Genomic DNA, 14048 nt, shown 5'->3' on the forward strand with positions numbered 1-14048 from the left:
ATGCTTTTCTTATAGGTCAAAGCTGTGTCAGTGGAAGCAGAAGGGGACCAAGAGAAAAGGCATGTGGTAAAGAGAACAATGGCCCTTTGAAGGTGTCTGGGTCCTCATCCCTGGAACTGGGATGTGTTTGTTTAATGTGGCAAAAGGGATTTTGCAGATATAATTAAGCTATCCTGGGTTTTGAGGTGGAGAGATTTATCTGGCGGAGCTCAATGTAACCAGAAGGGTCCTTATAAGAAAGAGGGAGGAGGGTGAGCGTCAGAGAAGGAGATGTGACGGCAGAAGACAGTCAGAGGCAGAGAGATTTCTAAAGGTGTTACTTGGCTGGCTCTGAAGATGGAAGAAGGGGCCACGAACCAAGGAACGAAAGCGGCCTCTTGAATTTGAAAAAGGCAAGGAAATCAATTCTTTCTCAGAGCTTGCAGAGGATGCATAGCTCACCAACACCTGGATTTCTGCCCAGCAAAACCCATTTTGGACTTTTGACCTCCAGAATTATAGGATAGTAAATTTGTTATTGTTTTCTGCTCCTCAGTTTGAGGTCACTTGTTGCAGCAGCAACAGGAAACTAATACATAAGACAATTCAAGATGCTGAACTGAAAGGCAGGCTGAGAGTGTTCACTTTGGTTTTTTTTTTCAGTTTGAAAAAATGTAATTAATTTTATTTTTGGCTGCACTAGGTCTTTGTCGCTGTGTGGGCTCCTCTCCAGTCGCAGTGTGCGGGCTTCTCAATGTGATAGCTTCTCTTGTGGTTCCTGGGCTTTACAGCACAGGCTCAGCAGTTGTGGTCCATGGATTCCATTGCACCGTGACACGTGGGATCTTCCTGGATCAGGGATCAAACTGCAGCGGCAGGTGGATTCTTCGCTGCCTACCACCAGGGAAGCTCTGCTCACTTCCCGTTTAAATCAAGTGAATGAAACACTCTCAGAGAAAGTTCAGACGAATGCTGAAGCATCCTCTGATACCAAGGCCCATTGACTCTGAAGTATGTGTCCAGGAATTTTCGCTGGGTTAACTAAGAGACAGAGGGCAGATATACAAGAAGAAGAGAGAAAGGGCTTTAAAAGGAAATGATCTGGAATGACTGGCAGCAAAACAAGAAGTTTTACCTGGTCTCCTGTGAGGTGGCACCTGTGGGCTGATGGCGTTGTTCCCCATTATAATGTACTCGTAGTGGACTCCTGGGTTAGGCTGCTGGTGTATCATCTGTCAACACAGAGGTCAATGTCACCGCACTGGTACACAAGCACATCCCTTTCCGGCTGACCCTGGGCTCAGTGCTGTAAGTGGCATTAACTATACATAAGTGGATTGATTTACATCTAATAATAATAGGGGGCCAGTGACAGAGTAAATGAAAGCTATTTTCAGATGGCTTTTTGCTATTTGCTTTTGAAGAATGAGGAACACAGTCTTTGAGAGATTCGGGAGAAAACTAGGCTGAAAGCCAAGATTTTATAAGTTCCAAATGGAAAGATGGGAGCAATGGTAGCGAACCTTTCTGTTGGCTCCCCACCATCTTCTCCATGACTTAGCTTTTGTGCACAGATCTCCAAATGTCCAAGAGACCCTTAGGTTTACACCACAGAGACACCGTTTGAACACTAGGTGGCGAGACAGAGTCGTGAAGGAAGGGCCAGACCGGCAGTGCCAGCAGCTCTTCTAGGCTCCTCTGAAGTCCTCTGCCTGGCCTGTGAGCCTGGCTCAGGAAGGCCTGCCCCAACCCTCTCCCTTATTGACTCTCTGGGTCCCATCCCCTCTCACCCATGGAAAGCTCCAGAATCACAGAGAGATGGGGTGAGAAATACAGGTACGGAATAAGGAAAGTGTCTCCTTCTATTCTCTCAAGAAACCCATGATAAAAGCTGCATAGGGCCGTGGAAGTCAGCCATGGCACGGCACTGTCTGGGACAAGAATACAAAACAAGCCAGTACGCAGTGGCAGACTAATTCCCTCCCTATTGGCTTTGGAGCACAAAATCCTTTGTACCCATGCTTTCCTGGTGGGAAGCAGGGTGGTGGGCTAAATAAAGCAGTTGAACAGGAATCTGAAGTGAAAATATGAGCCAGGCAAGGACACAGGGTCGTGTTTTGATGTTTCCATCTCTACTGCTTTATAAAGGGGTTCTCCTGTTGACCAGTCGCGTCACCTGGAGCAAGTCCCTCAATCTCATAGCCTCTGATTTCTTCATCTGGAGAGGCAGGAGGTTAGAATCACAGCTGATCTCTGAGGTCCTGTTAGCTAGAGGCGTTCTCTGAGTCACTCCTGCAAGGGTGGGTCCTGTTTGGCCCATGAGGGTATCTGCTCCGTCCATTTATGCCATTAGCCCTTACCCCTTCCCTACGTGTGAAACGGGGCTTCCTGTCTATAAATCACCCAGGGGAAGGCAGACATAAGAACCCTGGGGCCCCTCAGATCTAGGAACCACGTGGGGAGCAGAGAACCCCTGAGGGACACGGTGGCGTGACCACAGGTCCCCGCGATCCATTACTAGTTCCCTCACTTCTCTTTTCACACAATCTGACCCTCATTCTGGGCCTGGAAATCCTCCCCACTCTTCTGTGCTTCTATGTGAATGTTCTGCCAGTGCAAACCTTGTCCCATTTATGAAATTATTATTGGCCCCCACATCCCAGACCACCCACAGTCGGCCTTTAACAACCTGAGTTTTTACCCCTGATGCCATTTGAAACTTACCCAGAGTCCAACAACCACTGGACAGTCTATTAAAAAATATTCAGAATGAGTTATAACAATGCTTCCTTTGTCCATGAGCCACTAGGCCCAAAGGGAATGAACATGTAACTGTATAGTTGGACAAGTAATATTTATAAAACTCAAACCCAGCAATTATCAGGTACACCAGTGTGACTCTGGAGATGGTGAGAGAATATATATCGATGGGTGAGCTCATTCCTTTTTATCAAAACTTTGATTTTGAGCTTTTATTTCCGGTCCCCTTTTATTTCCAGATCTTTTTTAAGAAGCTTGGATTCTAGTGGTTTCTTATAAAAATAAAGACCATTTTTTAACTCTGGGGCAACTTAATACTTTTAGTTTCTTGTAAAAGAAATCAAAGTGCTGTCTTCTGGGAAGCAGGAAACTTCTAGTAAATCTCTGTATTGTTACTCCAAGCTTTACTGTGTCATGCGGAGGACTCTGGAGTTCTTGTTTCTTCACTTGCTTTAATCGAATTTGAAGAGGGCTGGGAACTGTGAGTGGTCTTGTCTTGCTTTAGGCATTTGCTTTCTTTTGCCATAAAAAGAAAACACACCAAATTAGCATAGGAGGAAAGTGCCTGGAGGAGATCCAGTGCTCATGAAATAAAGGATATGTTTTGCCTCTGATTTGATTCAACAAGTAAAATTGGTTTTACTGGGTCAGTAAATGCTGAGGCATCTGGGAGAGTTTATGGTTTCTATGAGCTAGGTACATTTGGAGGTGAGTGGCAAAGATGCGTGCCAAGCATGTAAGGGCACCCCAGAAGGCGCCACTCAAATGATCTTATTGAGCCAGGGCAACGTTTGTTGTTTAATTTTTCTAAGTGTGGTCCTGAGAAGCAAGAAGACACAAAGGCAGTAGTTCAAACTCACATAGACATCCAAGATCTCATTAGTGGGACCTTCGGCCAAAAAGGACTCTCCAGCAGTGCTCGAAATCTCATTTGGACGCTTGTATGTGAACATGGTCCCTCCGCCCTCATATTTTCCAGGCCGGTCAATTGCCCAGTTCCCATTGATGATGGAGCGGCCAGAACGACTTCGCAAGGCTGTTGAGAAAAATGAGACAGTCCTCAGGTGAGCCCAGGTATGCGCAAGAAACTGATGGCTCAGCCCTGGTTGCTGGCTTATTCATTCAACCAGCTTGTTGGTTCAACTGCTGTGTGCGGGGCACTGGCCTAGGCCTTGCAGGATGAGGCATCTAAATCACACTGTAGGCCTCATCACTCCTTCAACTGACTTCAACCCCTTCTACCTCTTGGACTTAGTCTAGAAAGGAAGGGTGGGAGAGGATAGGAGAGAAGGATGTGGAAAATTCGAGAAAGAAGAAACTCAGAGGTGGAAGACCAAAGGAAGAGACAACAGAAACTATTCTAATCCCATCATCTAAAGGTGAGAGGTTGCACACTGGCAGCTCATGAGCTGATTCTGGCTCACAAATGAGCTTAATTTGGCCATTGTAGTGTTTTTATTTTTAAAAAGCTGAACCCAAATTTAAGAATTGGGAGATTTCCCATAAAAGGTTTAGAGTAAAACAAGAAGACATGGTAACCTTGGCTCCACGTTCTGTCCTGGCGGCAATCATGGAGCTGGGAGGACCACCTCTGTTAGACAGGGCCTGCATGCTCTGACGGCCCGACTCCCCACCGCTCCTTAATACTCCCCGACACTGAAGTGAAGTCTCAGTTTATTACCCATTGACTCATGAATACAGATTATGTATCACGCTTGAATTATTTTTTCTTACTGAATAGAATTTTTCTTACGGTTCTTCCTACCTGTATGTCTACTAAAAGCGGCAAAACTAAAGGTGGGCTAGGAGGGTCCTATGATTTTCTCTTACTTGGTCGCCTCCATTCGTGTATATTCCCTGACTTCTGTGACCTTCTAAGGAGGGGCGCTGTGAGCCACTCCCACCATACCCTGTCAGAACGGATCTTCCCCACACTGCTAAGCGGATGCGCAGCTTCATTTTTCAGAGCACGTCTGAGAGGGAACTTGTTCAAGTTCAGAGATGGGTGACAGAACCATGACTTGGAGTGCACACTCAGGAGGGAGGTGAGAATGGAGAAGAGGGGCAAGGAGCAAGATTCTATAGTCACTGAGAGAAGAAAGGACACATTTTCCTCCCTCACACATGTGGTACCTGGATACCACCCCTCTCCCCCAAGGCCAAAAGAAAATTGGATTTAAAGGAGATCCTATTCTTCTTTTTTAGAAATATTTATTTACTTTTTTGACTGTGTTGGGTCTTAGCTGTGGCACACAGGATCTTGTGTTGTGGCACGTGGCTCAGGCTGACCCATGAAATGTGGGATCTTTAGTTCCCTGCCCAGGGATCAAACCCACATCCCCTGCATTGCAAGGCAGATTCTTATACACTGAAACACAAGGGAAGCCCCAAAGGAGATCTTGCTCTAAGTGACATGGTCAACAGTAGGCCTGTGGTGGCACTGGTTCTGGGTACTTCGAATGTACAGTTACTAAACTTAATATTTTTTTTACAATGTATTATGAAAAAACTTACACATGAACAAAAGGAGTGAGAAAGGTATCATAAGCCTCCATGTACCCATCCCATCACCCAGCTTCAACAGTGATCAACTCCTGCCTCAGCTTGTTTTGCTTTGCCAATTCCAGACGTTATCTTACATTTTTCAGTGGTGGTGGTGGTTGTGTCCGACTCTTGTGACCCCATGGACTGTAGCCTGCCAGGCTCTTCTTTCCATGGGATTCTCCAGGCAAGAATACTGGAAAGGGCTTGCCATTTGCTTCTCCAGAGACATTTTTTAGTAGATCTCACTAAAGTACAAAGACTCTTTGTTTCTTAAAGCCAGTTGTAGCAGTGTTTTCTACAATGGGCTTTCCCAGGCCTACAGAGTCAGAAGCTGCTTGCAGGCGTGGAAGAACCCCCAAGGCTAAGGTGACCCGTGTCCCCCACCCCCCAAAGATGCTATCCCTGGCTGGCTCATTGCCATGGCTCCTGGGAGACCACAGCTGTGGAACATCGAATACCAAGTTAGAAAATCACTTCAGCTTACTGATTGGCAAGGAAGAGTCAAGAGTTGAGACTGAGGATGAATAGGTTTGGGCTGTTTTCTCTCAAAACCATAGTTCTTGAGAGAGGTCCATATAAGGTCTCTGTGTTCTCATTTCCCATTCACTTCTCAGTCATCTCCAGTCTGGCTCTTGTTCCCATTATTTCACTGAAACAATCCAAATGAATGTCACCAGGACCTCCATGATGTCAAATCCAGTGGGCATTTTCAGCCTTCCTCTTATTGGACGTCTTGGCAGCATTTGGCACTACTGGCTGCTTCATTCTATTTGAGGTCTTCTTTCTCTGGTTTCTGGGACATCTCACTCAACTGGCTTTCCTCCTGCTCTTGGGCTGTGCATCTGTTCTTTCTTTTTTCTCATCTTCTTCTACTTGGCCATTAAATGTTAGTGTTCCTTCAGGCTTCAGAGCAGGCCTGATTTGGGTGTTGTACTCCTTTCATGGGCAATTGTGTCTATGCCCATGGCTTCAATTACTATATTCCAGTGACTTTGATATTTATGTCTCCAATTCAGTATTTTCCTCTGGTCCTAAGCTTGTGGGATTTTAGTTCCCGGACCAGGGATCAAACCTAGGCCCTCAGCAGGGAGAGTGTGGAGTCCTAACCACTGGACCGCAAACCTGTGTATCTAATGACCTATTTGGCAACTTCCCTCAGATGTGTAGGTCTGAGCTCGTTCTCGACCTCTTCCAGTATTTCTTTTTTAACTGAAGCAGAGTTGATTTACAGTATTAGGTTAATCTCAGGTTTCACTGCATAAATGACTCAGTATTTTTACAGAATATACTCCCTTTCCACTTCCCCTTGGTAACCACTAGTTTGTTTTCTATATCTGTGAGTCCATTTTTGTTATGCATATGCATTAATTTATATTGGGGCTTCCCTGGTGGCTCAGAGGGTAAAGCGTCTGTCTGCAATGCAGGAGACCCAGGTTCAATCCTTGGGTTGGGAAGATCCCCTGGAGAAGGCTCCAGTACCCTTGCCTGGAGAATCCCATGGACGGAGGAGCCTGGTAGGCTACAGTCCATGGGGTCGCAAAGAGTCGGACACGACTGAGCAACGTCACTTTCTTTCTCTTTCATTTATATTATTTGTTAGACTCCACATGTAAGTGATATCATATAGTGGTTTTCTCTGTCTGACTTATTTCACTAAGCCTAATATTCTCTAGGTCCATTCATGTTGCTGCAGATGGAAGAATTTCATTCTTTTTATGGCCAAGTAACCTTCCTTGGTGACTCAGTGGTAAAGAATCCACCAGCCAATGCAAGAGATGCAGGTTTGATCCCTGGGTCAGGAAGATCCCCTGGAGAAGGAAATGGCAACCCACTCTAGTATTCTTGCCTGGAAAATCCTGTGGACAGAGGAGCCTGGCGGGCTACAGTCCATGGGGTCACAAAAGGGTCGAATACAACTTAGCAACTAAACAACAACAACTGTTATCCATGCATCCCACACTGTTGGTGGGAGTGTAAACTGATTCAACCTTGGGAGGCAGTTTGGTTGCTAACTATTCTCAGGTCAAGAATATGGGGTTAAATGCCCCTCCTCCCCTTTCTCTCCCCCCGACAATGGGTTTAAATGCCGATACTCTTGACCTGAGAATTATTCTTCTAGGAAACTACTTGATGGATATCCTTCTGTAAGTATACAAAAGTGTTTTTAAAATAAGGATATTCTCTGCAGATTGTTTTAAACTGAGAAAAACTAAAACCAACCTAAACATGCATTAATAGAGGATTACTTAAGTAAATTGTCATCTTGGATAACCATGCAATGGAATATCACATGGCCCTAAAAACAATGGGGCAGGTCTGTGGGTATGAAATGAACTCTGTGATACATTTTAAAATGAAACAAAAATACAAAACAGTCCATTTGGTATGGTCCCATTTGTTATACACTTTAAAATAAAAATATACACATTAAAAATCATGTAGGCACACACATAAACATTTTAGGGCAAGACAGTCCTAAAACAATGAACATTTGGGGAAAGGAATTGGGGTTTAGGTTGGCATGGAGATGAGAAGGGAGACATTTATTTCCCACTTTATATCCTTTTACTACCATTTAAAATTTGTTTTACCACATGCATATATTATTTTCTTTAGAGCTTAAAATTTTTTAATTAATATAAAGGACATGGTATAAGCAGAAATGAAGTATTTTCCCCCTTTTCACAGCTTCTCCTTAAAATCCAATTTGGAGCACCAAAAGCTCAGAATTGAGGTAGGTTCTGGCTAAGATTTTATTGCTTTTAATGGCAGTATTATAGAAGAGGTTATTATCTGGAAACCAAAAAGTCCATTGAAGAACCATTTGAAGTATGGCAAAGAGCCCCCTAGGAAATTAAACACTGGGACCCTGAATCTTTTTTACCATCTACTACTGTTATCACGGAAAAAGCAAGAGAGTTCCAGAAAAACATTTATTTCTGCTTTATTGACTATGCCAAAGCCTTTGACTGTGTGGATCACAATAAACTGTGGAAAATTCTGAGAGATATGGGAATACCAGACCACCTGACCTGCCTCTTGAGAAACCTATATGCAGGTCAGGAAGCAACAGTTAGAACTGGACATGGAACAACAGACTGTTTCCAAATAGGAAAAGGAGTATGTCAAGGCTGTATATTGTCACCCTGCTTATTTAACTTCTATGCAGAGTACATCATGAGAAACGCTGGGCTGGAAGAAGCACAAGCTGGAATCAAGATTGCCAGAAGAAATATCAATAACCTCAGATATGCAGATGACACCACCCTTATGGCAGAAAGTGAAGAGGAACTAAAAAGACTCTTGATGAAAGTGAAAGTGGAGAGTGAAAATTTGGCTTAAAGCTCAACATTCAGAAAATGAAGATCATGGCATCTGGTCCCATCACTTCATGGGGAATAGATGGGGAAACAGTGGAAACAGTGTCAGACTTTATTTTTTTGGCTCCAAAATCACTGCAGATGGTGATTGCAGCCATGAAATTAAAAGACGCTTACTCCTTAGAAGAAAAGTTATGACCAACCTAGATAGCATATTCAAAAGCAGAGACATTACTTTGCCAACAAAAGTCCATCTAATTAAGGCTGTGGTTTTTCCAGTGGTCATGTATGGATGTGAGAGTTGGACTGAGAAGAAAGCTGAGTGCTGAAGAATTGATGCTTTTGAATTGTGGCGTTGGAGAAGACTCTTGAGAGTCCCTTGGATTGCAAGGAGATTCAACCAGTCCATTCTAAAGGAGATCAATCCTGGGTGTTCTTTGGAAGGAATGATGCTAAAGCTGAAACTCCAGTACTTTGGCCACCTCATGAGAAGAGTTGACTCATTGGAAAAGACTCTGATGCTGGGAGGGATTGGGGACAGGAGGAGAAGGGGACGACCGAGGATGAGATGGCTGGATGGCATCACCGACTCGATGGACGTGAGTTTGAGTGAACTCTGGGAGATGGTGATGGACAGGGAGGCCTGGCATGCGGCAATTCATGGGGTCATAAAGTTTGGACACAACTGAGCGACTGAACTGAACTGTTATCCATGGGGCCTTCCCTGGTGACTCAGCAGTAAAGAATCCGCTTGCCAATTCAGGAGACTTGTGTTTGATCCTTGAGTAGGTAAGATCCCCTGGAGAAGGAAATGGCAACCCATTCCAGTATTCTTGCCTGGAAAATCCCATGGATAGAAGAGATTGGTGGGCTATAGTCCTTGGGTCACAAAAGAGTCAGACACAACTTAACGACTAAATAACTGTTATCTGTGGATTCTCACTAAGGATTTAGATGAATTTTTAACCATAGACTAGCAAAACACTTAAAAAAAAAAAAAGCAACATCAGATTTTTTGCAAACATAGTCCTAATACCATATGCCCAGAGGTTGGCTTCTGAGACAGGTCCAAAACTAGCCCCTCATCTGGACTTACATATTGAAAACAGCTGCATCTACAATATCTGTACTTGTAAGCAGCTCCAGGGCTATTAATGGTGTCCAGAACTAACTCACAAAAAAGTGCAGGTGACTCATGGCTCTTGCTAGTACGTGTGTTCACTGAGGTAAAGATTTGGCAAAGTCTGTTTGAAAGGCAACCTCACAACTATGTCAATAAGAGGAAATCTCCACTCTTGTTGGACATTTGGGTTCTATTCCAGTTTAAATGGTCAATGCTGGGCATATATTTTTGGCCTAAACTCTCTGTATCAACAATGCCCTTCTCCAAGTTTCATGTACAAATTGGTAATATATCCATGCCCTACTTCTGATCCACCTCATCCCACCATCTTAATGCCCACTGTTGACGACCCAAACACTGGCTCCATGATCAATTACAGCAACAGATCACTGTGGTCCTCCTACTAAGTTCCTCGAAGCTTCTTAGTATCTCAGTAATTCTTAGAAGCTATTATGGAAGCAGCACAACAAACTCAAGGGTAAAGAGGTCGGACATCACCGGCACTGCTGCTCTGATAGAGCTGGAGGTCTGTGGTCCCACCATTTCTGGTCTAAGAGCTTCCATAGAAGCTCACATATGGGCACCATCCTAAGTGAGTCTCAGAAATATGTTACCCAAGCTAGATACCCTGAAAATGGAACACAATTACTCACTTCACAAGGACCAGCTTGGAGGGGTCTGTCAATCGCATGTTTATTTTCACTAACCCCCAACTGAAACTTAGCATTCCTTCTATTATAAATATAGGCAACAGACCATAATAATACTAGCAATACTGCGACTTTGTCACTGATAGAAGTCACTCAAGTATTCATATGACATTATAGATGTTACAAATATTTTGAAATATTGTTTAAAAACTCATCACTATTCTGGAATTATAGTAATTATTGGAAAACTCTCCATGACATTACTTATTTTAATGTCAAAGAAGCACATCACTATGTATATTAAAAATTATTTTTCTAAAATATTTTTATAATTTTAATTAAGTATAATTGGTTTCCTTTTTTTCCCCCTGTATCTTCTTTTATAGATTTAAAAACAGTATTCTGAGATGGTATCCATAGACTGCCAAGGGAGTCCAAAGCACAAAAAAGTGAAGAACATTTTGGTCTAATGATTTATGGTTTTCAAAACACAAATGAACTCACAAAATATGAATGCCAATCCTATAGGGCAAGCAGGACACATACTGTCTTTATCATACAAATGAGAAAATAGGTTCAGAGAGATTAAGTTGCTTGCTCACGGTCACAGACTATGAGGTTAAGTTCAGGATTTGAATGTTGATGCTCTAATTCCACATTCATTGCAATGATGGCAGTAATCCTCAGAGTGTGGTCCTTGGGCCAGCAGCATTAGCATCCCCTGGAAGCTGGTAGATGTGTTGGCTCAGGCTGGCTAAACCAGAAACTTGGGTGGGGTCCCATGCCAAACTCAGGTTTAGGAAGCTGTCCAGGTGGCTGCGGCTCACTTGAAGTTGGTGAGCATTGAGTTATACCTTTCCACTCTCATCTCTTATTTTTCAGTTCTGATCAAAAGAGAAGACGTCTTCATCAAAGGAGGAATGGTTTCATGTCTTATATACTGGGTTTGCCTGGGCAACAGGGCTGACGCTGAGAGAAGGGTATCAAAAGGGCCAGTCTGGGGGTTGAAACCTATGTTCATTCCACCCTACTGTTGAAGCTCTGGTCACAATGCCTTCCTTTGAGCATTTAGGATTCTAGGAGCTGAATTTCAAGTTACCAGTAATCAACCCTAGAGGATGCCTATTACCAAATGACTTTACACACAAAGAGTAAACCATTAAAGGTTTGGATTGTGACTAACCCTTGGGGTGTGTATAACACAGTCCAATTCCACTCAACAAAAAATTAAATCAAGACACTGAGAAAACCCATGAACTGTACTGTTAGATCCTTGCATGTACAATTTTTCCCGTTACTGACACGGGATGTGTATTACAACAGAAAAGCAGTAGTTGCCAGGTAGATGATTAAATTCTGATGCAGTTGTCGTTTCCTGAACACATGTGGAATTGGTCTGATTAAATCATCTCGGTGGAGTTAATTGCATTGGCAACTCAATTTATAGCTGTATTAAATTAAAAAAATAGGATGTAACTTGCATATAGTAAAATATTTAAATTATAGCTTGATGACTTTTTTTGTATTTGTGTTGTGCCTGTGTTACTGCTACCTGGATAAAGAGGCAGAACACCCCAGCTCCTGCAGAAGGCTCCTTCCTGCCCTCTCAGAATCGTTATCCCATCCTCATAAATCTTAGCGGTTGCCACTACTCTGCTTTCTAGAGTCATATTTTCCCTGGTTTTGAATTTTACATAAATGGAATAATATCATACATCCTCTTTCACATTGAACATCTTTTACTTAACTTGATGTCTATGAGATTCATCCACTTTATTGTGTTTATCAGGAGTTTCATTCTTTTTCACAGCAATTTATTATTGTGTAAATATGCCACAATGTGCTTTTCTATTATTGATTGACTTTTGGTGTATTTCCGGTTTTTGGCTCCTATGCATAAAGCTGCTGCAAACATTATGCTTTTGGTGGACATAAGTCCTTATCTCTATTGGGAATATACCCAGAAGTAGAATTGCTGGATTATAGGTATATGCATGTTTAGTTGCAATAGGCACTATCAAACATTTTCCCAAGATGGCTGGACTAAATGTTGTTGGGAGCCAGGGATCTCACTGTGGAAAGGAGACATATAAATATGGAATAGGGGAAGGCAGAATAGAACCTTGTGGGGATGCATTTAAATTTGAGATAAAAGTGTGAAAAAGGGGTTATTTGTGTAGGTGTGGCGGATTCACTGTGCTGTACAGCAGAAGCTAACACAGTATTGTAAGGCAACTATACTCCAATAAAAATTAATTAAAAATTAATTTGAGATAAAAGCATGAATTAATGATTTTGAGATCATGTATATATAGGTGAATGTGTGTATGCACAAAAATATATATACATGCATGCGTATTTTCATTACATGTATGAATATATATTGTTGTTGTTGTTTAGTTGCTAAGTTGTGGCTGACTCTTTGTGACCCCATGGACTGTAGTCCACCAGGCTCCTCTGTCCATGGGATTTCCCAGGCAAGAATACTACAGTGGGTTGCCATTTCCTTCTCCGGGGGATCTTTCTGACCCAGGGATTTGAACCTGCATCTCCTGCCTTGACAGGTGGATTACTTACCACTGAGCCTCCAGGGAAGCCTGCATGTATATACACACATGAGTATATTTCCTAGCTCTGTCTGCTAAGAGGGCTAAGAAGCGGAGACAACCCACCAGCAATAAGCATACCTTGCAAACTTAATCTTGTTCTCTTATACCACTCTCCATGAAAAGGTGTCTTTTTTTGGAGAAATGACTAGTACCAGGGATAGGGCAGGGTAGGTACAAGATAAGGCTGGAAGTAAGGAAGTGTTCACAAAACTGGGGACCTGTCACAAGGATACAGGAGTCACCTTGAAGGGCCTCCTACTATTGACACCTGAGACTGTTTGAGCACCCAAATAAATATGGTAATGAATAAATAAATTATTGAAAAAAAGGAAATTCATGAGTTCATACCAATAATATATAGATAAATAAATACACAGAGGAGAAGGGAGAATTTCAAGGGCTGACTGGTAAATATGGAGAGAGTGATGGAGGTGGAAAATCATTTGCAGTTTGTTCCTCAAGGTAAATATTGTATCAGCCAAAAATCATCAATCCATACTGAACCATGGGGGGAAATTCTGATTTGGAGCCATGTATTCCAGTGGTCTGGTCAGCCCCTCAGACTGCTTATTAGTTGCAAGGGAGAAAGAGAAAGATAATTAGCCAGTGAAGAAAGTGGGCAGCCCTCTACTAGGTGATCAAAATGAGCAGCACCAGTGAGAAAATGTGGACACTGCGTGGGCCTGCAAAGGAGACACCATGCCCAACCCAGTGCTCGGCTGAGCGGGCCACAGCAGACAGCAAGGAATGTTTTATTTTTTTAAAGTGGAGGACTGATGCTCAAGCTGAAGCTCCAATACTTTGGCCACTTGATGTGAAGAACTGACTCATTGGAAAAGACCCTGATGCTGGGAAAGACTGAAGGTGGGAGGAGAAGGGGACGACAGAGGATGAGATGGTTGGATGGCATCACCATCATGACTCAATGAACATGAGTTTGAGCAAATTCCAGGACAGGGAATTGAAGGACAGGGAAGCCTGGTGTGCTGCAGTTCACTGGGTCACAAAGAATCGGACTGGACTGAGTGACTGAATAACAACAACTGTATTTTTAAAAAATGTC

At 43.0% G+C, this 14048-nt stretch overlaps 1 protein-coding gene across 1 annotated transcript in view; it reads right to left on the reverse strand.

Annotated features, from left to right (window-relative positions):
- LOC120860849 (thrombospondin type-1 domain-containing protein 4-like) overlaps positions 1–14048 on the reverse strand; it is a 227672-nt gene that overhangs the window by 30953 nt on the left and 182671 nt on the right. Inside the window, exons 3-4 of the mRNA XM_040236558.1 lie at positions 3600–3775; positions 1115–1211 (exon numbers count right to left, since the gene is read on the reverse strand). Of these exons, the coding sequence (XP_040092492.1) occupies positions 1115–1211; positions 3600–3775 (273 nt within the window). The remainder of the gene's footprint in view (positions 1–1114; positions 1212–3599; positions 3776–14048) is intronic.

This window comes from Oryx dammah, unplaced genomic scaffold, assembly GCF_014754425.2.
Source record: "Oryx dammah isolate SB20612 unplaced genomic scaffold, SCBI_Odam_1.1 HiC_scaffold_11208, whole genome shotgun sequence".
Classification (NCBI taxonomy): domain Eukaryota; kingdom Metazoa; phylum Chordata; class Mammalia; order Artiodactyla; family Bovidae; genus Oryx; species Oryx dammah.